The sequence below is a fragment of the Gracilinanus agilis genome, chromosome 3, assembly GCF_016433145.1.
Source record: "Gracilinanus agilis isolate LMUSP501 chromosome 3, AgileGrace, whole genome shotgun sequence".
Lineage (NCBI taxonomy): Eukaryota > Metazoa > Chordata > Mammalia > Didelphimorphia > Didelphidae > Gracilinanus > Gracilinanus agilis.
Genome location: NC_058132.1, coordinates 678585232 through 678605702, shown reverse-complemented (window position 1 = coordinate 678605702; position 20471 = coordinate 678585232). Strand labels below are relative to the sequence as shown.

The following is a 20471-nucleotide window of genomic DNA, read 5'->3' as shown; positions in this document are numbered from 1 at the left end:
CCCCCTCTCTTTCCCTCTCTCCACCTCTGTCTGTCTGTCTGTCTGTATCTCTCCTTCTCTCCAGCTCTCTAGCTCTCTTTGTCTCTCTCTGGCTCTCTCCATCTCTCTCTCTCTCTCCAGCTCTCTAGCTCTCTCCATCTCTCTGTCTCTGTGTCTGTTTCTGTCTCTGTCTGTCTGTCTCCCTTCCTTCCCTCTCCCTCTCCCTCTCCCTCTCCTTTTCTCTCCCCTTCTCCTTCCCTCTCTCTCCCTTCACTATTCTCTCTTTCTTTCTCTTCTCCCCTCTGCCTTCCTCTTGCAATTGTCTTTCTTACTTTTTTTCTTCTCTTCTCTCCCTTCACAAGGGGCCAAAATATGGAACTTCATTATTTTGAATGTAAGGGATAGACTACCCCCCCCACCTTAATTAGCAAGATGCTCAATACTGATGCCTTTATCAGGTGGAAATAGCACTTACTTTATTTGCTGAATCAAATTTCATGTTCCTATTTCTTAATTTTAAAAGCAGGTTAATTGAGTAGATCCTGTTTTTCCAGGGGGAAAAACCCCATTACTTTTTACTTTTTGTGTTCTTTGATGTCCTCCTCTTCCCTGAGTCAGTGAGAAAAAAAGATGTTTCTATCCTCTGCTTAGTCTACATAATGCTGAACATTTTTCTTGTCTTTTTTTCAACAAACTGACCATCCATCCACAAATGAGGTGAACCTGCGAGTTAGGAATAAAGTTCTTGGGGTCCTAGTGTGGACCATGGTTAATTCTGTCACAGAGATTGTGGGTACAAGGATAAAAGAGATGGAGATTTCTTTTCCTGTTTTGATCAGGATACATAATTTTATTGGTGTAAAAAGCTAGTTAAATGGAAGTGGTCTTAGAGAGCTGTTCAAGATCACACAGCTATTACACATCTGTCAAAGGTGGGATTTGAATTGGGTATGCCACATTTCAAGGCTAATTCTCTTTTCACTAGATCATACTGCCTAGAAGGGAAAATGGGCTGGCTTTGGTTTGTTTTTTCAAATAATTTTCCTGGCGGGGTCCAGGGACGGTGGTGCCATGGAGGGACATAACCTTTACCAGAGTTACAGAGAGGATCTCCCCTTGATTGGGTCAGAACGATGCCAAGCGCTTTGCTTTAGGTCATTGATTCTTTGAGGTGCAGTCTAGCTTAATGTGGCTTGATCAATGCCTTGCCAGTTAGAAAGCAAATATTTATTAAATGCCTACTATGTGCCAGGAAATGTGCTAAATTCTGGGTATAACAAAGAAAAGAAAACACAGTCCCTGCTTTCAGAGATCTTCTAGTTTAATGAATATTAATCAGCCAAGGACATACATACACCAGGGGGCTAAGCTAGTTAGAGCATTGCTGGTGGCCTCAAGGGTCCTAGTTCTCAGGAAATTCAGTTTAATTTGAAAAGCTTCTTTTAAATGCCAGGCATCAGAGAGAAGAATACCAAAATAAAACCATCCTTGCCCTCAAGAAGGCTTCATTCCACTGGAGTTAAGAGCGTCAGGTTACAAACTAGCTTTTGACTATTTGGCAGTCTTGCCAGAGACAAACATTTTCCTTCTTTCTGCAGTGTTTGGACCTAATCCAGAGAGAAGTTTGCTGGGGACAGATGGGACAGAAGTGGCCTCTGGGGAAGTCTGGAGTTACCTTTTTTAATCTTGCTTCTGTCCCTGAAGCTACACAGAGGAATGGTTTTATTCAAGGAGATTTAAAAAAAAATCAAATTAGTTGTATTTAGAAAAGGTCAAACCATTATTGCCAATTTAGATAACAAATCCATGGGGGCCTTTTCCATTCTTGGACCAGGAGAGTTTATGAGAATGACCTCCCTCACAAAGGATTCTGTGTTATCAAAAGCTGAAGACAAAATGAGGCTTCATTAAAAGTGGCCCTTTTATTGTTATTCTCTTCTAGAAGGCTTCAACTTAAAAAATAAATGGTTTGAAGGTAGGTAGAGAAGGTGATGGAGTGCTGGACTTGCAATCAGGGAGACTTGAGGCTGAAAGTCTGCCTCAGACATTTACTAGCTGAATGACCCTGGACATATCACTTCACCTCTTTCTGCCTCTGTTTCCTCATCTGTAAAACAGGGATTGTAATAACACCTACCTCACAGGGGATATGGTAAGGATCCAAGGAGTTAATCCATGTTTCTTTCTTAACCTTGAAGTACTATATACATGCCAGCTAGTATTAGTATTATATCTTCCAGCTTATTTAATATATTCAATTGTTATTTGTTATTAGAAAGTATTATATACTCCAGCCCTTCATATAGTATGATATCCAGAATGGAACACAATATGTCCTGACCAGGGCAGATGGCAGTGGGACGATCCCTCCTCTGGTCCTGAACACGGTGTCTCAATGCCAATAGAGATTTCCTAAGTCTTTTGGGCTGCTGGGATATGTTCATTTTTTTAAACCCCCTTACCTTCTCTCTTAGAACCAATATTGTGCATTGGTTACAAGGCAGAAGATCAGTAAGGGCTAGACAATGGGGGTTAAGTGACTTGCCCAGGGTCACACAGCTGGAAAGTATCTGAGGCAAGATTTGAACCCAAGACTTCCAATCTCTAAATCTGGCTCTCAATCCACCAAGCCATATAGCTGTCCCCTCCTCACCAACATACTCTTGACCTAGCAATAAGATTCCCCATTTTCACTCTTGAAAGTGGCTGAAGTTGATTCTACTTAAAGGTCTTCTGTGTTGACTCTGAATCCCATTTGCTTAGGGACTTTGAGAAATTATTTGTTGTGATTTGATGGGAATAAAGTGGGATGTGGTTCCTAGAGACAAAATCAACTTGTTTTAATGTAAGGTTGTAAGTGAATAATATCCACATAAAGGGAGTTATAGTGTGGGGTAATAGAGCACTGGACTTGGAGTCAGGAAGGTCTGGATTTGATTCCTGCCTAGGATGCTTATGAGCTTCATGTGTGACCCTGAGCATATCACTATCCTTCCTGAGCCTCAGTTTCCTCATCTTTAAAAAGAAGAAAATAATACTTGCAGTACCTAGCTTACAGGATTGTCGTGAAGATAAAATGAAATATATGTAAAGCATAGCACAAACCTTAAATAACTCTATTCATGTCAGTTCTTATTAGAAAGAATTTCATGGTACAGTGAAAAAGTATATTTGAGGTTAAGAGGACATGAATTCAAATCCTGCTCCTATTACTTACTGACTGTGACTTTAGACAAGCCACTTAATATCTATGAGCCTCAATTTCTTCCTCTGTAAAATTAGATCATAACTTTTGTATTTCCTACTTCTGGGGAAGTATTTTGTAAATAGCAGAGAATTATGATACAATGATTAAGGGAAAAGAGAATGAACATTTATTAATATTTACTATGTGTCAGGCACTATATGTGCTAAGAACTTCCCCCCCAAATATTATCTAATTTGATCCATGGATAGGTGCTATTATTATCCCCACTTTGCAGCTGAGGGAATGGAGGTGAACAGAGGTTAAATGAATTGTCTAGGGTCACAAAATTAATAAATATCTTAGGTCAGATTTGAATTTAGGTCTTCTTGACTCCAGGCTCGGCTCTTACTCCACTGTACTGTTAGCTCCCTGGGAATTTTCACTGAATGATCCACCAGTTAACAAACTATTTTCCTTCCTCATAGAGGCAAGGGTAACAGAATAGATTGGGAGAGAAAGAAACTTGAGAGCTCATCTAGCCAAATAATTTCATTCTACATGTGAAGAAACATTTTACAGATGTGAAAAATGACTTCCTCATAATCATCTCAAGCAATAGAATTTGGATTTGAACCCAGATGATCTGACTCCAAAATCTAGTACTCTTCCCTAGCCTTTTATCAATAAATGAAACAGCATCCTTGGGAAGATGTGAGTGAAGAAGACAGTGTGATACCAACTATCTTTGGAGGTGTTGAATGAAGAGAAATATAGATGGAGCTATCGTTGGGCATTTTTTTTGTACCTTGTAGGAGAGGCAGAGCGGGAGAGATCATACCAGGGCTGAGGTAGTGTTCCTGAAATCATTTGATGGTTTCTAGCCAGAGGACTGGTTTGCTGCCATGGTAATATTAGTTTGGGTACCAGAGAGAGGAACCAGGCTAACGATTGTACTAGATGTGCCCTCTTAAATTGGGCATTCTCAGGCAAAAGTCCCAACTGACTCACCTTAGTTAAGACTGATAGTTCTTTCTTGTTTTCTCTCTAAAGAGGCCCATGGAGGGGTGAATTAGGCAGAAGATTTCCTCTGTTTACTTTAGGAGGGAAGGGGTGATTTGGAAAAGGGAACTTTGTGTTCTGTCCAATTTGAGTGATGGGCAGACAGTCTTTGAGTACCCAGGAGCCTCATTTTCTTTCACCTCTCCTGACTTTCAATATCCCATCAGCATTTTTCCTCCTTTGAACTTGTTTTTGAAAGTTGTTTGGTTTTTACTTTCAGTTTTTACTATTTGGCAAGCTGTGCTGCTTAAAATTCTTGGCAGAGTGAAGGGAAACAATATTCTCTCACAATTACGCACTAACAGTCCTGCCAGTATCCTGGCTCATCCTTGATCTGTTTGCTTACACATTTTCACATTTATTACAGCATTCTGGCATGCTGGGGGATTAAGAAGAGGGAGCAAAATGAAAGAAAGCACATCAGGAGATGAAAACACTTTAGTACCCAGGGATCCTCAAACACCTGCAATTGTCTGAACCAGGGAGATCTAAGGATATTGATTTTCTGTTACTGATTATGCCAACACTCAATCAAATAACAGTTGATCTGATGTTTCCAGCAGGTTTGGGCGAATGTGAGTGTCTAGAATTCCCCCTCTTTTCTCTCTCTCTCCTCTCTCTTCTTGGGTGTCCACTGTTTCCTTCTCCTTGCCATCTGGACCCCATCCTCACCAACCAAATGGATAGCATTCTTGGAACCAGCTTAGTAGAGGAGTTGTTGAGCTGATATCATTCTACAACTGGCATATCCCCAAAGGTCTAATTTCCTTATCGTTTCAGCTACTCCTTGATAAGCACTTTGTCTTTGGGGATGTGGATTAAAAATTAAAAAAAAAACCCTTTACCTTCTGTAAAAGGTAAGGTAAAAGGTAAAAAAACAAACAAACCTGTAAAAAACCTTTCCAATACACAATATTGTCTCCAAGGCAAAAAAGTTGTAAGGGCTAGGCAATGGGGGTTAAGTGACTTGCCCAAAGCCACACAGCTAGGAAGTATCTAAGGTCATATTTGGAGAAGGGACTTACTATCTCTAAGTCTGGTTCTTTATCCACTGAGCCGTCTAGTTGTCCCACATTATCCTTACTATTGAAGGGCATGCCGATATACTACCCTGTCTGGCTTCAGTTAGAATTTTGGTGATTCTCCACTGTAAGATGCACTAGGGCTGACTCTTTCTTCCCTGAATGCTACTCTTTGTTTCTTCAGACTCATCTGTATTAGTGTCAGCTCTCTGGGATGCTTATCCCATTCTTCTCTATTTCAATGTACACATTGGAACTTCTATTGTTAACAAACTATCTTTTATATTAGTCCTAAACCCTATACCCTAAAATTACTTTGTATATATAACCAATATAACTTTATATATATGTATATATCTATATATGTAACCTATATATAGATATATATTTTATGTTTAATTATATGGGTATATTTTAGTTTCTCCCAAAAGAGAGTAAGCTCTTTGAGGGTAGGGTCTCCTTTGGTTTTGTCTTTTTTATCCTGAGTGCCTATGATAGGATTTGGACACAATAGGTACTTAATAAAGGTTTGTTGAATTGAATTGAAAGTAGTGACTTTCAAACAAGTTGTGGCATATGATTGTGATGGAATATTACTGCACCCTAAGAAATGATGAGCAGGTTAATTAAAAAAAGAAATATCTACATGAAATTATGAAAAGTGAAACAAAGAGAACCAAGAGAACAATATATATAACAGGAATATTGTTTGAAAAATAACTCATCTATGTCCATCTTCACAGAAAGAACTATTAAGTAGAAATAAGCAAGACATCCATATCTATTTTGTCAAATGATGCCTTCTCTAATTTGAGTAAGGGATAGAAGGAGGAAGATACCTGGGAATTTTAATGTAATAAACAAATTAACTAATTGAAAAAAGAAAGTATTGCATTGTTTCATGGATTTAAAGAGCTATTGAGGATGGGGTTCTACAAATATTTTCTTTTAGTTGATCTTGTATTTCTACTCATGGAGTAAAGGCATCGAAATAAGAGCCCTAATAAGAAATATTGGAGGCAGATAGTTGGCTCAGTGGATTGAGAGCCAGGCCTAGAGAGAGGAGATCCTGGGTTCAAAAATGGCCTCAGTCACTTCCTAGATGTGTGACTCTGGGTAAGTCACTTAACTCCCATTGCCTAGCCCTGATTGCTCTTCTACCTTGCAACCAATAAATAGTATTGCTTTTAAAATGGAAGGTAAGGTTTTTTTTTAAAATAGTATAATATTGTAGTAAACCCAGAAGCAAAATGGACTGGGAGATTCCATGTCCCTTACTTTAACTATCAATGTGGCCTTGGGTAAGTCATGTCTTCTGTTGGGAGTTCAGTTTCCTCATCTGTAAAAGTGATATAATTGACCAGAACTCTAATGTCTTTCCAGTTCTTCATTTATGGAATACTTTTCCTATTGGTAGTATGTCATTTCCTAATTTTGAGATCTTCCAGCCATGGTGGGCTGTAGCATTGCCCCACAAAAGCTCATCATGAAGATGGAGACGACATATATCCCTTATATATGACTTCCTAGTTTGTAAAGTGCTTTTACATTTGTGATCTCACTTGGACTTTCCATCACCTCTACAATAGGTATTGCAAGTATTATTTCCATTTTATAGATGAGAAAACCTGAACTTCAAGAGATGTAGTTTCTTGCCCAAGGTTACACGGCTAGTAAGTGTCAGAGGTACGATTGGCATCATAGTCATATTTAACACTGTGTTTAACATTTCTCCTAATACAAAAATGTTTTTTTTGAGAATGGGCTGGGAACATCATCTAAAGCATTAATACTTAAGTAAAAAGATAAAGAAAAAGTAATCTATAAAGTTTAGGTATTTTTTAAAAATTTAGTTATTTTCTTTCTTAGATAGATGGTACCATTACTTTTCCTATGAGTTGGGTTTGGTTCCTTCACCTCAGTTGATTTATCAGCTGCCTCCCTTCTTTCTGTGTAAAAAGTTCAAGGGGGGACTTTGGAGAGGGTAACACAAATCTGGGGAAGCAGGGAACCACAAGGCTTGTTTGGGATCCAGGCTTCATTCTCTCTAGTAGGATGTTAAGAGTGTTGCCTTTCAGAGGACAAGAGAACTTCTTTGCTTTTGGGTCTTCAGCACCTAGGACAGTGCTCTGCACAGAGCAGATGCTTGCTTAATAGTGGTTTACTGGTTTAGATTCTTACAACTTTTCCAAAGCTGATATCTTGGAAGGAGCATAGAGTTATAGTGCAAAGAGTGCTGTGGGGGAAAGTGCTCTGTTATTTTATAAGCTTTATGTCTTTGGAGCAGGAAGCTCATCACTCTGAGATACTCTTACCATATCTTCAAAATAAGTGGGAATGACCACATGACCTTTATGGTCTTTTCCAGGACTAGAGCCTCTGATGCTCTGATAAGGTGTTCCCTGAAATCTTATTCAGCTCCAATACTCTATGACCTTCTACTTAAGGGTACACTGATCCTGGGTGCAGTGTGCTGGCATGTCCTGGGGCAATCATTATCATTGGACTTTCCTCATCGCCTCAGTGCTAGTGGTAATGTTCACTCTAGAATATGCCAGTACATGTAGCTAGTATCCTGTATATGCCTATGACTTGTGTAAACAGAAATTTTGTACCCCCGAACCATATTACCCAGCATCCCTTTCACTTTTATCCCCAAATTGTGTGCTTATGTTTGTTTATAAGTTGTTTATAACCCCATCCTCACTCTCTCTTCTCTGGAGGCTCTGTGCGCACTCTCCTCCTGCGTGTGCAGTTCCTAGGTAGTTTCTTTTTCTTTACTGAGGCTGCTATTTTCCTTTTGTTTCAAGTTATTATTAATAAACTTTATAAAAATATAATAGTTGGAGTATTTGGATATTAATGTTTAATCTTACATATTATATAAACAGAACCAAGTCGCTTCTAAGACCAAGTTAACTTGGGACCATGAAGTCAGATAGAACTCGGGGGGACTGAATAAGCTGTGCTGCTCTTGGTTTGGGGCCCTTAGTGGAAAGCTTCGGTCAATTATATTTCAAACTCACATTATAAACAAGGTTGGCATGTTTACAGGAACCCTTCTGGGTAAAAGATTGGTTTAATGCCAATTACATGGGAGGAATCAGAAAGGAAGATCCCAATTATGGTAACACGAAGCTCTCTCAACAGTTTTCTTGTCCAATCATGGACAAAGATATAAGGTTCTGGAATGACCTTCCTTTCTGTTTCAAATTGACCTCACAAACTAGGCTGGCATGTTTACAGAAGTCTTTCTGGGTAAAAGATCGGTTAAACGCCAATTAAATAGGAGAAATCAGAAAGGAAGATTCCAATTATGGCAACATGAAGCTATAGCATAGCCATTTTCTTGCCCAATCATGAACAAAAATATAAAGCTCTGGAACGACCTTCCCTTCCTCAGGCATGGCTAGTTTACTAACTGCTAATTAAGAGTGCCCATCTTCTTTTATTGAGCAGACCCAATCAGAATTTTGCTACTGTCTCCAATTTCCTCCAAATATTTCATATTTATTTTTATTTTGTGTATATAAATTTTTTATATTTGTATATTTTTATTTTGTATATATAAATATATTTTTGGTATATGTTTTTATTTTGTATATATAAATATATGTTTCTATATTTCTTTGTAAATGCAAATAAATGCATTTATAAGTGCAAAAGAAATATAAATTTCTCCTTTGATAGAACATAATCTGGAGGGCATGGGCTGTTTCCTCTAATGCCTAGTTTTTAAATAAATATTTATTGATTGTGTGATTGTTTTGAAAGTCTATGACTTTAGGAGCCATAGAAAAAAGACGTAGGGCAGGGAACAAAAATGAAAGAAAATTGTCCTTGTGCCTTTGAAGATGACAACATCATGACTGACCCATTTGTGTCCTATTGACTCTACTTAAAAGCTGACAGCTATGTATTACACATTTCAGTAAAAACACCTCCTTTCCACCCCTTGCCATTTCTTTATAACTTTTAGGAATGTGGATATTTTAAGGGAATGGTATTTTTAAAAAGTCTATATCTATGATTTTATCAGTGTAGGGATTTCTTGGTATGAAGGCTCCCTCCACTATTGCAAATCAGATCTTCAACTGTAAGTCATAGTCTTGGGAAACTGGGGAGGCAGTGAGAAGTTAAATGGCTTGCCAATGCCAGCATAGCAGGTTCCTGTCAGAGGTGGGATTTGAACCCAACTCTTCCTTTCTCTGAAGCCACTATGCCCTGTTGATCACATAGGCTACTAACTAGTCAATACAGAAATGAATTGTCCTTGATTAAGCTCAAAAGGGAAGGATGAACAGAGCTCGAGATCCCTGGCATGGGTTGAGGAGCCGATGGAAGAGATCCTTTGCCAGCTTTTGCAGCCTCCATCTTTTGCTCATGTGTGCCAGCTGAACTTTTAAAGGTCACTGTCTGGTGACCCTTTGAAAAGAAAAGTACTGGTTGCTACTCAGTGCTGTCAGGTTTGGATGCAACATGACATGCCCAAGTTCTATTATTTTGATATTTGGGATCTCAGAAATGAAAGTCTGTAGAAAGAAATGACAACTTGTGGTTGAAGGGAGCATGTTGAAAAGTCCCCCAATTATTTTCAGCTTCGACTCTCTGAGGTGTGGAGTCATTCAGACCATTAAGGAGAAGTTTGTAAGGTTTGACAGTAGCAATTCCCATCTGGGCTTTCTGCCCCCTGCCCGTCCACCCCCTCTCCTCACAAAAGCAAGTTTCTAATGGGAAGTTTCAAGCACAGTCAAAAGTAAAGAAATGAGTAAAGGAATGAGCCTTAAACAGTAATATGGAAATAACTGGGCAGCTATAGTGCAGTGGAAAGGAAAAATCACCCTCTCTGAAATCAGCCTAAATTCTGATTCTGTTACTTATAATTTTGTGATCTTGGGCAAGAAACTTCCCCTCTCTGGGCCTTAGTTTAACATCTCCGAAATGACAAAGATGGATTAGATTTTCTCCAAGTTCCCTTCCTAGTCCAAATTCTGTGTGCCTGACACATAATAGGGGGCTTAACAAATGAATTATACATTCCCCAAATTGTCAGCAGGAACACAGTGAAGACTCCAAGCACATTTTGTATCTCAGTGGAATCGTCATTTGATGCTAACTCACATATGAGGGCTCTGAAATATTGTTGGGGCCATTCTGTAGAATTTTAGCTTTACAAGATGCAAGAATCTGAAATGCCCATTGTTTGGCTAGAAGGAAAGTCAATAACAGTTGACATTTGTCTATCTCTTTAAGGCTTACACAACAGGATCAGTTTTCAGGAGTTTGCAGGGGCCTCAGAAGCAACTATTCCATCTTATTCCTGGAAAGGAATATGTCCAGCCTCTCCTTGAAGCCACCCTTGAGAGAGAGTGCTTATTCTGCTTTTGGACAGCTCTTGCTGTTAGGAGGATTTTCCTACCTTGGCTCCCCCAACTTCCATGTGTTATACTGGCTTCATCCTTTTGGGACCCAGCAGATTAAGTCTCATTTCTCTTCCATGTGTCAGCCCTCTAAATATTTGAAGACAACTACCATGCGTCCCTTAGGTCTTCTCTAGGTTAAACACTCCCACTTTCTTCAGCTAGTATTTATATGGCATCAGCTTCCAAGTGCTACTTTCAAGAGGTAGCCCATCCTGATCCCTTCAATTGCTAGTGCCCCCCATAAAGTACTTTGTATGTACTTTATATATACTTTTCTGTGCTTTCTCCCTCATTTAGAATGTAAGCTTCTTGAGGGGAGGGATTATTTCCCTTTTGTCTTCGTATCCACAGCCCCTAACACCTTGACCCCCAAACAGTAGGCACTTGATAAATGCCTGAAGAATTTTGAGTGATTTCATCAATTTCATCAGTATTTGAGAGTCTGGCATTTGACTCATTATTCTATATCATCAACCCTGTTTGGAGGGGCTGATGGTAGAAACAGCCACATCTTGGAAAAAAACTGGGACTACATTCACTTTTATTTATTGATAAAATAACCTTGAGGCAACTGAACATTATTTGTGCCTCTCATAGATTAGGGTGAACTAGAGCAGTGATTTTCAAAAACCAGCTTCTGAAATATTCAGGAAGTCAAGTCCTCAGATGGGGTGGCAATAATTCATGTGAGCTATTGTAACCAAAAGGCAGCTTGGTTTTCTCTGAATTTGGCTGATGAAACCAATCTTATTCTTGGTCACAAGTTCAATAAACATCTATAGTGTTTGCCCAGTGTAGAAGAATTAAGCTCTCGCTACTAGGAATTGATAGTTTTATATGTAATCTACTTTTTTTCTAAATTCCTGCCTTCTGTTTTAGAAGCAATAATAACTATTGGTTTCAAGGCAAAAGAGCAGTATAGGCTAGGCAATTGGGGTTAAGTGATTTTCTTAGGGTTACAAAGCTAAGAAGTGTCTGAGACTAGACTTGAACCCAGGTTTTCTTGACTGCAGACATGGCACTCTATCCAAGGTGCCACCCAGCTGTTTTTTTTAAGGTATGCTATGGGGATGATAAAAGGACTCAAAGAATCATCTTATGATCCATCTGAATGGGAATGAGTCTTAAGGAAAAAGTAATCAGGCAATTTAGATTTCTAGAATGAAAATTTTATCTCAGCATTCAAAGCCTGCATTTTATTCTCCCAATTCTAATAAAGGAAAACTAGATAGGGTCAATGAGAAGAGCAGAGATTTTAAATACTGCTTTCGATCCTAACTAATCTTGCATTTATTCTCTTTCTCTATAGGATGTCCCAAAAGTCTTAGTATAATTATAAACTTCAGTAATTTAAAATTTCACTAAGACTTCTGGATACCCTGATGCATGCATCTATTCACACACACACATACATGTATTCCACACATCCATATATAATATATATGTATATTTCAATAGAGTGTGAACTCCTTGAGAGAAAAGGGTTATTTAATTTCTTTGTTCCCAATGCCTGACTAGTCAAGAATGTGCCTGACACATAGTAGTACTTAATAACTGTTGTTTATTTGTTAATAACTGTCTTGAACAAATAAGAATAGAGTCGATCAGGTGAGGAATTGGTGCCAGTGTCAGAAAAACAGCCATCTGAACCCAATAGCACATCCATGTCCCATATCTACTGTGTTGTCAGCAATCCCTGATTTCTTACATGGGGTACTTGTGGTCTGTGACTTTGGAGGGACTCTATCCATAAGAGGAATAATGATGGATATGGTGTCTTCATTTCCAAAGGGGTAAAGGTTAAAGTAGTGACGGAACAAGGTAGTGACTGAAATTCATACCTCATACAAGAAATCAATCTTATGTAGATAAGATATAAGTTAGGGGAAAGGAGCACTGTTGGCTTCCTCTGTGATTCTTGTTCCTAGAATACCAAGTGAGGGATGTTTTTGGAGTCAGGGACTGGGCAAGCACTGAGAAGAGCTGTCCTCATGAAGTAGACCTGAAAAGAAATGCATGGCATGTGCCTACCTCAGAATTTATTTTCATTGTTTCTTCTGTGTGGTAAAGTAAGAGCTTTTGTCCCGAAGAAGTTAGGTTGACGTAGACCTGGAGGCAGGGGTACTGAGAGAGCTTCCGACAGTCTGGACCACAATTAAAAGAGCAGTTAAATGTTTCTGTGATGGAAGCATTTAGCAATGTGCATTGAGACTCTTCTGTCCATACACTGAAAAGAGGAGAGAAAGAGAAATCAAGTCAGCTACACTCATGATGCATGTAGGCTCAATTTTGGGTCCTTGATGGTCCACTCTTCATATTTTTAAAATCCATTATAACTATGGAAATCAATAAAGTAAATAGGCTATTAACTCCTTGAGGAAAAGGGCTGCTTTTCATCATTGTGATCCCAGCGCCTGGCACTATGCCTGGCACAGAGTAGACATTAAATAAATTGATGATTGTTGATTGATTGAAATGCTTTACTCCCTTTGCAATACAACATTTACATCTTTATGAATATCAATTTCAGGCCAACCACCAGTCCAAAGATATTTTTACTTGGTTCAGTATGGCACCTTTGAAGGCTCTGATGAATGTCATGTGACTTCCAAGGGTGTCCCCTTCAACTGAGGGTTACTTTTGACTCATAGAATATTCTGATGAGTCGGTTGTGTCTCTAACTGTCCCCATCCTGGTACTTCTAATTTGTGATAACCTCATAAGAGGCAGTAGGATAGAGTATGTAGGGAGACAAAGGCACAGTCAGGAAGACCCAAGTTTAAGTCCCACTCTTTGACACTTATTGGCTGTGTGACTTGGGCAATTATTTAACTTCTCAGGACTCTCAAAGACCATAAGCTGCAGAATAGATCCTTATCTATATTGGGAGAGGAGGTTTCCTCCATGGCAGTTTCCCTGTGCCAATGAAATCATGGATCTGATCCAAAAAGAAAGTAACTTTCTCCAGAAGTGACATGGCATATATTGAACAGAGAGCCAGAAGACATGGATTCAAATCCCACCGCTGATATCTCTTAATCCATCAGTAAAGAAGCATTTATTAAATGCCTACCAAGTACTAGGCACTTATTCCTCAAAGGCAAATTACCTAAGCTCGCTGTAAATTCTATAAGATCAATAGAAAGAGGCATTACTTCATGATATACATGTTTTATCTCAATTAAGCCTTACAGGAACCTTAAGAAGGAAATTCTCTAGGAGAACCATCAGAGCATTGGTTAAGAGTTGGAAGGGACCTCAGAGGCAGCCATCTACTCCAAACCCTCATTTTACAGAGAAAGAAACTGAGACATTTAATTGCAAGGTTGAAGCTGGATTCTCTGACTCCAAAATATTCTTTACCATTGGGCCACACTGTGATCCCTATTTTACAGACAAGGAACTGAGTCACAGAATGATTAAGTGACCCGCTCATTGTAAATATTAGAAGAGATTTGAATCAAGGTCTTTTTGACTATGCAGTCAATGCTCTACTCACTATGCCAGGATATTTCTGCAGGATTATAGGTTATAAATGATTTAGAGGAAGTTCTTACACCATTGAAATCAAAGGTGTTTGATGTATAAGGAATAGTAGTCTCTCCATTTCTGTCTAGTTCTCATTTGTATAATCTTCTCCATTCCCTGACCCCCTCTCTATGCCATGCTTTAATCCAAGAGTTCAATGGTCCAGGAAAAGACTTTGTAAAGTGAAATGTTCATGGATTCATTGATTTAGATCTGGATGGATCCTGGAGACCATCCAGTCCAACTCCTCATTTTACACAGGAGGAAACTAGCCCCTTGGGGTGAATTGACTTGTCTGGGATCACGTAGGGCAGAAACATCAGAGGCAGAATTTGAATCTAAGTCTTCCTGGTTCCATGTCTAACACTCTACCCATTAAACCTGGGGTGTAAAACTCCAGCAGAAGGCTGGAGCATTACTCACGAGCATTACTGATTAAAATAGAATCAGGAAAGGTTTAATAAAATAAAAAAAATATAGCACAACATAGATAATGTCAACTTATGGTTTTCTAAGTCAATATGTCATAGGAAGAATCCATTTTATTTCTATTTGATTTTGACACCACTGCATCAAACCATAATGCCTTTCTCTTGGGAAACTATTTTAAGTAGTCTGACTTTTCATGATTTCTCATATGGGGTTTTCTTGGAAAAGATATTTAAGTGATTTGCTATTTCTTTTTCCAGTAGATTAAGGCAAACAGATGTTGGATGACTTTCTTAGTTACACAGTTAGCAAATGCGAGATTTGAAGTCAGGTTTTCTTAACTTAAGGCCCCATGCTCTGTCCAGCAAGCCACCTAACTGCTTCCAAGGGAAACAGAAATTAAGATGACTTGCTCAGAGTCAAACAACTGGTAAGTATCTGAGGTTGAATTTGAACTCAAGTCCTCCTGACTCCAGACCCAGCATTCTTATCCACTGGGCCATCTATCTATCTCATTCTCTTAAGAAAACCTAGAGGCAAATCCCACCTTGGACATGGCCTAATCATATGATCAGGGAGAAGTGGTGGTGTTTTCAAAGTTCAGAAACAACCCTGATTACAGTACATTTTTAGTAAGTCAATCAGATGATCCAATAATTATTAAGTACCTACTCTGTGCCAGACACTATGCTTGCCATCAGGGATAAGAGAATGAAAGAGTCTCTACAAATATCAAACTAACAGGGGGAGACAACAAGTGCATAAATACAAAATTAATATATACAGATATTTATATGTGAAGGCATGTATTTACATGTATATATATTTAGACTATATATTTACAGTTGTATCTCTGCCTATACAAATACAGTGGAGAGGAGGTCTTTCCCTGGGAAATGAGGGGTTAAATAACATTGCAGTTAATTGTTATTTTCTGCAACTGGAGAATAAAGAAGAATGTAAATTCTCCCCAGCTGTCAATTGGATTGGTCAGGGATATTAAAAAAAAAGATTGCTTTTGAACTTGTTGATTTGTAATTAGGAAATAACAGAAGAACAATCAATCTCCAGCTTCTGGGCATAAACTGATTACCCTAGTGACTGTGGGGTGGTGGGGCTTAACATCTCTGGGTTTAGTACTGAGGTTAACAGTTTATTGGTAGGGTGCCATTTCTCCCACCCCTGCCTCCTCCAAGAGGGTGGCTAGAGTTAGTAGATCAAGGGCATCCCTTCTGGGTAAGGGAGTTGTGATTTCCTCAGTGAGGACCCGAGGAACTTTTCTGACCTGTTGGTGAGGAGTCTTAGGTGGGCCCTCCATAGGGACAACGGCTTTTGATCTCTTTTGGAGCAAGGCATAGGACCCCACTCCCAAACTCCAGTTTCTTTTGTGGAGAATGAACATAGCTGAAGGCTATGAGCAGATCTGAGCAGAGCCATAACAACTGTGAAAGATGATGCCTTAATTTCAGTAAATGGCTCTATTTCAGTTGGATTTTGTTTCTAAAATGAAAGTATTAATTTACATGGATAAATGGGTGCTATAAAATAGCTTGATTCCTCTTTCTAAATTAAACCTCCATTTTTCATGGGAGAGAATCTTGTTTTCATAGGCAGCTGAATATTGCTATGATTTCCCAGGTGACTTACACAAATGATGTGCTTTTGTTTTTCTATGGTAACCAGCCCTTTAATTGATGAACAATAGCCAGATTGTCATTCCATTGGATGGATTCGATGACCACACCTTATAAAATGAACTATATCCAGAAACTAGATTTCTCTTTCCTAATATATTTTCCTTTGACCTCTATGATTTTTTTGTTCTGAAAGCAATTTAATTGAAATTTTAAATTACTGAAGTTTATAATTATACTAAGACTTTTGGGACATCCTATAGAGAAAGAGAATAAATACAAGATTAGTTAGAATCAAAAGCAGTAGGACAGTGGTTTCAAACTTAATTGGAAAGGGGGTCATTAAACCACACACATCAGGGTCTTGGATGGGCTGACATGTTGACTTAGAAATCTCATATTCATATAATCTATGTTTTACTTTATTTTTGTTTATTTTGTTAAGTATTTCCCAATTACATTTTTTTTATTTTAAACCCTTAACTTCTGTGTATTGACTTATAGGTGGAAGAGTGGTAAGGGTAGGCAATGGGGGTCAAGTGACTTGCCCAGGGTCACACAGCTGGGAAGTGTCTGAGGCCGGATTTGAACCTAGGACCTCCCGTCTCTAGGCCTGGCTCTCAATCCACTGAGCTACCCAGCTGCCCTTCCCAATTACATTTTAATGTGGTTCCAACATGCTTGGGAGTGTTTTTTTTAAACCCTTGCCTTCTATCTTAGAATCAATACTGTGTATTGGTTCTAAGGCAGAAGAATGTTAAGGGCTAGGCAAAGGGGGGTTAAGTGACTTGCCCACGGTCACCACACTTGGGCTATATATTTGAGACTGCTTGTGTAGAGTACTCCTAGTACTAATGCAAATTAGCAACTTCTTTTTTTCTTTAAATCTTTAACCTTCTGTTTTAGTATCAGTTCTACAATAGAAGAGTGGCAAGAGCTAGGCAGCTAGGCAATTGCCCAGAGTCACACAGCTAGAAAGTGTTTGAGAACAGATTGGAACCCAGGGTCTTCCACTTCTGACCTTGTGCTCTATCCAAGGTGCTACCTACCTGCCTGAACTCTTCTGTATTGAGTAGCCTTAGAGACTTGTCTAAACTGGGGGTCTTGTCTTTGGTCACACAGCCAGTATATATCAGAGGCAGGACTTGAACTCAGAGGTCAGTTATCTATTCACCATGCCATATTACACATCTTTTTATTCAATTTCTCTATGACAAATATAAAACTAGATATGTAGAAAGAATATTGGCTATAGAGTCCAAAGACTTGGATTCCAACCTCACCTCTGAAGTTTACTATGTATTTAACTTTGGATATGTCCCTGTTTTGTTCTTGTATCTTTAGTGCTTAGCTAATTATCTGGAATATAGTAGGTGCTCAACAAATACTGGTTGGTTGACAACCATTTTGTTCTTCAGTTTCCTTACATGTAAAATGAGGTGGCTGGACTACTTGGCAATTACAGTCCTTTTCAGCTCTAGATTTATGACCTCTGGTCATTAAAATTCTGGTTCTGGTCTTGGGTTGTTGGGTAGGATGGTTGGGTCGGAGTCTTGGGAAAAGTGAAGAATTGTTAGAAAAGAAGCATACAGGAATGCAGAGCCAATTAACCAGATGTTTCCAAATAACAATGAAAATTACCTTTGCATATATGAGCGGAGGAGGGTGATTCCTAGCAGAAAGTACATCATGATGGCACATACCATCATGGCCAGCCCCAGGAGAATGGCTCGATCTTCTCCAGCTTTCAGAGCGGTGACTGTTTTCCTTTTGTCCAGAAGGTCGTGGTCCCTGATTTTTTGGTAAATATTTCTGAGGTTGAAAATAATAATTCTCAGGTGAACTTTACATTTTATCAATTCCCCCATAGAGGGTGTAATGCCATATCTTCAGGAGCAGGGAGGGCTTAGGGAGGTCCATTAAACCTTTCTGCACAGGGCAGCATTCTTGGACTCTTGTGGACACAGCAACCCTCCTTGTTCCCAGGGGGTGCCTAAAACTACAGCTGAAAACAGAACAGAAATAGCACTGCCCCCTGTTCTGGCAAATCTATGTGCCAATTCACTGTTTTCAAAAATTGCATTTTATTGCCTCTCTGCAACCTCCTGTCCCTGAAGAAAGAGAACTCCCTCTTCTTCACCCTTTAAAGAATTTTCTGGGTTTACCTTGGACTACCATCCCCAGAGCTTCATGCTCCCTGCTCTCAAGAAATTGGCAGATTTCAGTAGCCATTTACGATTGGTCTATTTATAATTTCTAATGACCAGAGAAAAACCTTCATCAGAACCGATGTCAATACACAGCCTGGATCTGTCAATTTTGTCACTGAGTTGTTCCATGTTGTGCAAATAGTGGAACCTATTTGGGTAAGATCCGGACCTTGCCATTGTTCTTAAGTTTTACTTGCTTTGGGTAGTGATGGTGGTGATGTCAGTTGATTTGATTAATGAGCAAGGGGATAAGACAGTAATGACCTAAACTTCTTTTCATACACTGGTGCTTGGTGGGTAAAAAAGGTGTCAACAGAGGTCAAGTTAAATCTTGACTCTTCTTCTCCATTGCTATTTTTTCCTTTCACGGTACTTTGTAGTATTTAAAAAAAGAAAATTTAGTATGAAGAAGCAATATCTTAACCTTATTACTGGAGCATCAGCTCTTCCTCCAAAGTTTTCCCATTCTTCTAAGTCTAAAATGTTTTAAATGATAGGTGAAGGCAATGAGTAGGGCAAAAAAACCTTAGGTGCTGAAAGAGGGAAAACTAAACACTTCCCTAAAAAAAAAACCTAGCCAAAATGGAGAATGAGGGCAACATTTTATTGTTGGGGGCCAGAATTGTTTAGTGGAGAGAGTATAGAACTTGATTTAGGAAGACCTGATCTATTGATATCTATCACATTAGAAATGAAAGCATCAAACTTTTTTTCACTTTCTTAATATTTTTTCCTTCCACAAAAGGATTAATATGGGAAAATGTTTTAGATGATTGCACATGAAAAATCTATATAAGGTTGCTTGACATCTTAGCAAAGTTGGAAATGGGGAGGGAAGGAAGGAGGGAAAGAATTTGAGACTCAAAATTCTTTAAAAAATATTAGAAATTGTTTTTTCATGTAAATAAAATAAAATAAATCAGAAATAAGGAATGAAAGTATCTTAATATTATCATTATGAAAATAGTTTTGTGATCTCATGAACCCCCTGAAAGGGATCCCCAAGCCATACTTTTAAAACCATTAACATATATATATGTATATACATATACATATACATATATATATATATATATGCTTTGAAAATTCTAAAAAATGGAAGATATTATTATTGGGATGGTTGATAAGGGAAGTAAAGAAGAAATTAAGGACCTAGTAGGAGGGAAGAGAGAAGGGAAAAACAGAGTGATCCAGATTCTGGTTAGAGAAGAAATGGGGATGAAGAGATTGAATCTTGGTTTTGGAAACAGAGAAGGATGAAGAGGATTCTGAAAATAGGAGTTTCAGATGTTTATCTTTCTAAATTAATCTAAAGATTAATCACTTTCATATAAAAGCTCACATGCAGCATGATACTTTCTGACTTCTCTTAAAGGGTTTGATATGGATCACTGATGGGCACTGGACCTTAGATTTAACAGATTCTTGGCACTATTCTGGCCTAAGAGCTTTCTGCCTTAGGCTCATAAAGCCAAAGTAACAAAACTTACTTGGAATATTCTGAAGAAGGAGAGGGTGGTTTCTAGGTAAGACCATGTGTATGGATTTTGGATGTTACAAAAAAAGATCTCAATCTAGAGACTGCTTGACTTGGCTTGCAATTGAGAATTTTTTTTGGGTGGGGGAGTAGGAAGAGAGGGCTGGATCTGTGATTTCATTGGTGCATGATAATCTCTGGTAAGGAAATTCCCTCTGCCTATGATTTTCTGCAAATTATAGCTTTAGAGAGTTTCTTGGGGGCACTGAGAGATTAAGTGACTTTCTGTTAAAGGTGAGAGTCAAATCAGGTTTTCCTCATTCTGAGGTTTGTTCTCCACTAGGCTACACTCCCTGTCCTTTTTTGTCATGGTCCCTCTATCTCTTGGAGTTGGTTTGGAGAGACTGAAAATAACAGATTCGTTTTAAAATATTTCTTTATGATGCACCTGAATACAATCTTATCCTTCCCATTTGGTATAGATACTTGGATATGAAGTAGGGTTGAGGCACTTAATGAGATC

General features: G+C 38.6%; 1 protein-coding gene across 1 annotated transcript in view; it reads right to left on the bottom strand.

Moving 5' to 3' along the window:
- The window catches only part of KCNMB2 (potassium calcium-activated channel subfamily M regulatory beta subunit 2), a 19863-nt gene extending 1734 nt beyond the window's left edge, over positions 1-18129 (bottom strand). The window contains exons 1-2 of the mRNA XM_044669562.1: positions 17903-18129; positions 12702-12897 (exon numbers count right to left, since the gene is read on the bottom strand). Coding sequence (XP_044525497.1) covers positions 12702-12897; positions 17903-18129 — 423 coding nt within the window. The remainder of the gene's footprint in view (positions 1-12701; positions 12898-17902) is intronic.
- Between the last annotated feature and the right edge of the window lie 2342 nt (positions 18130-20471).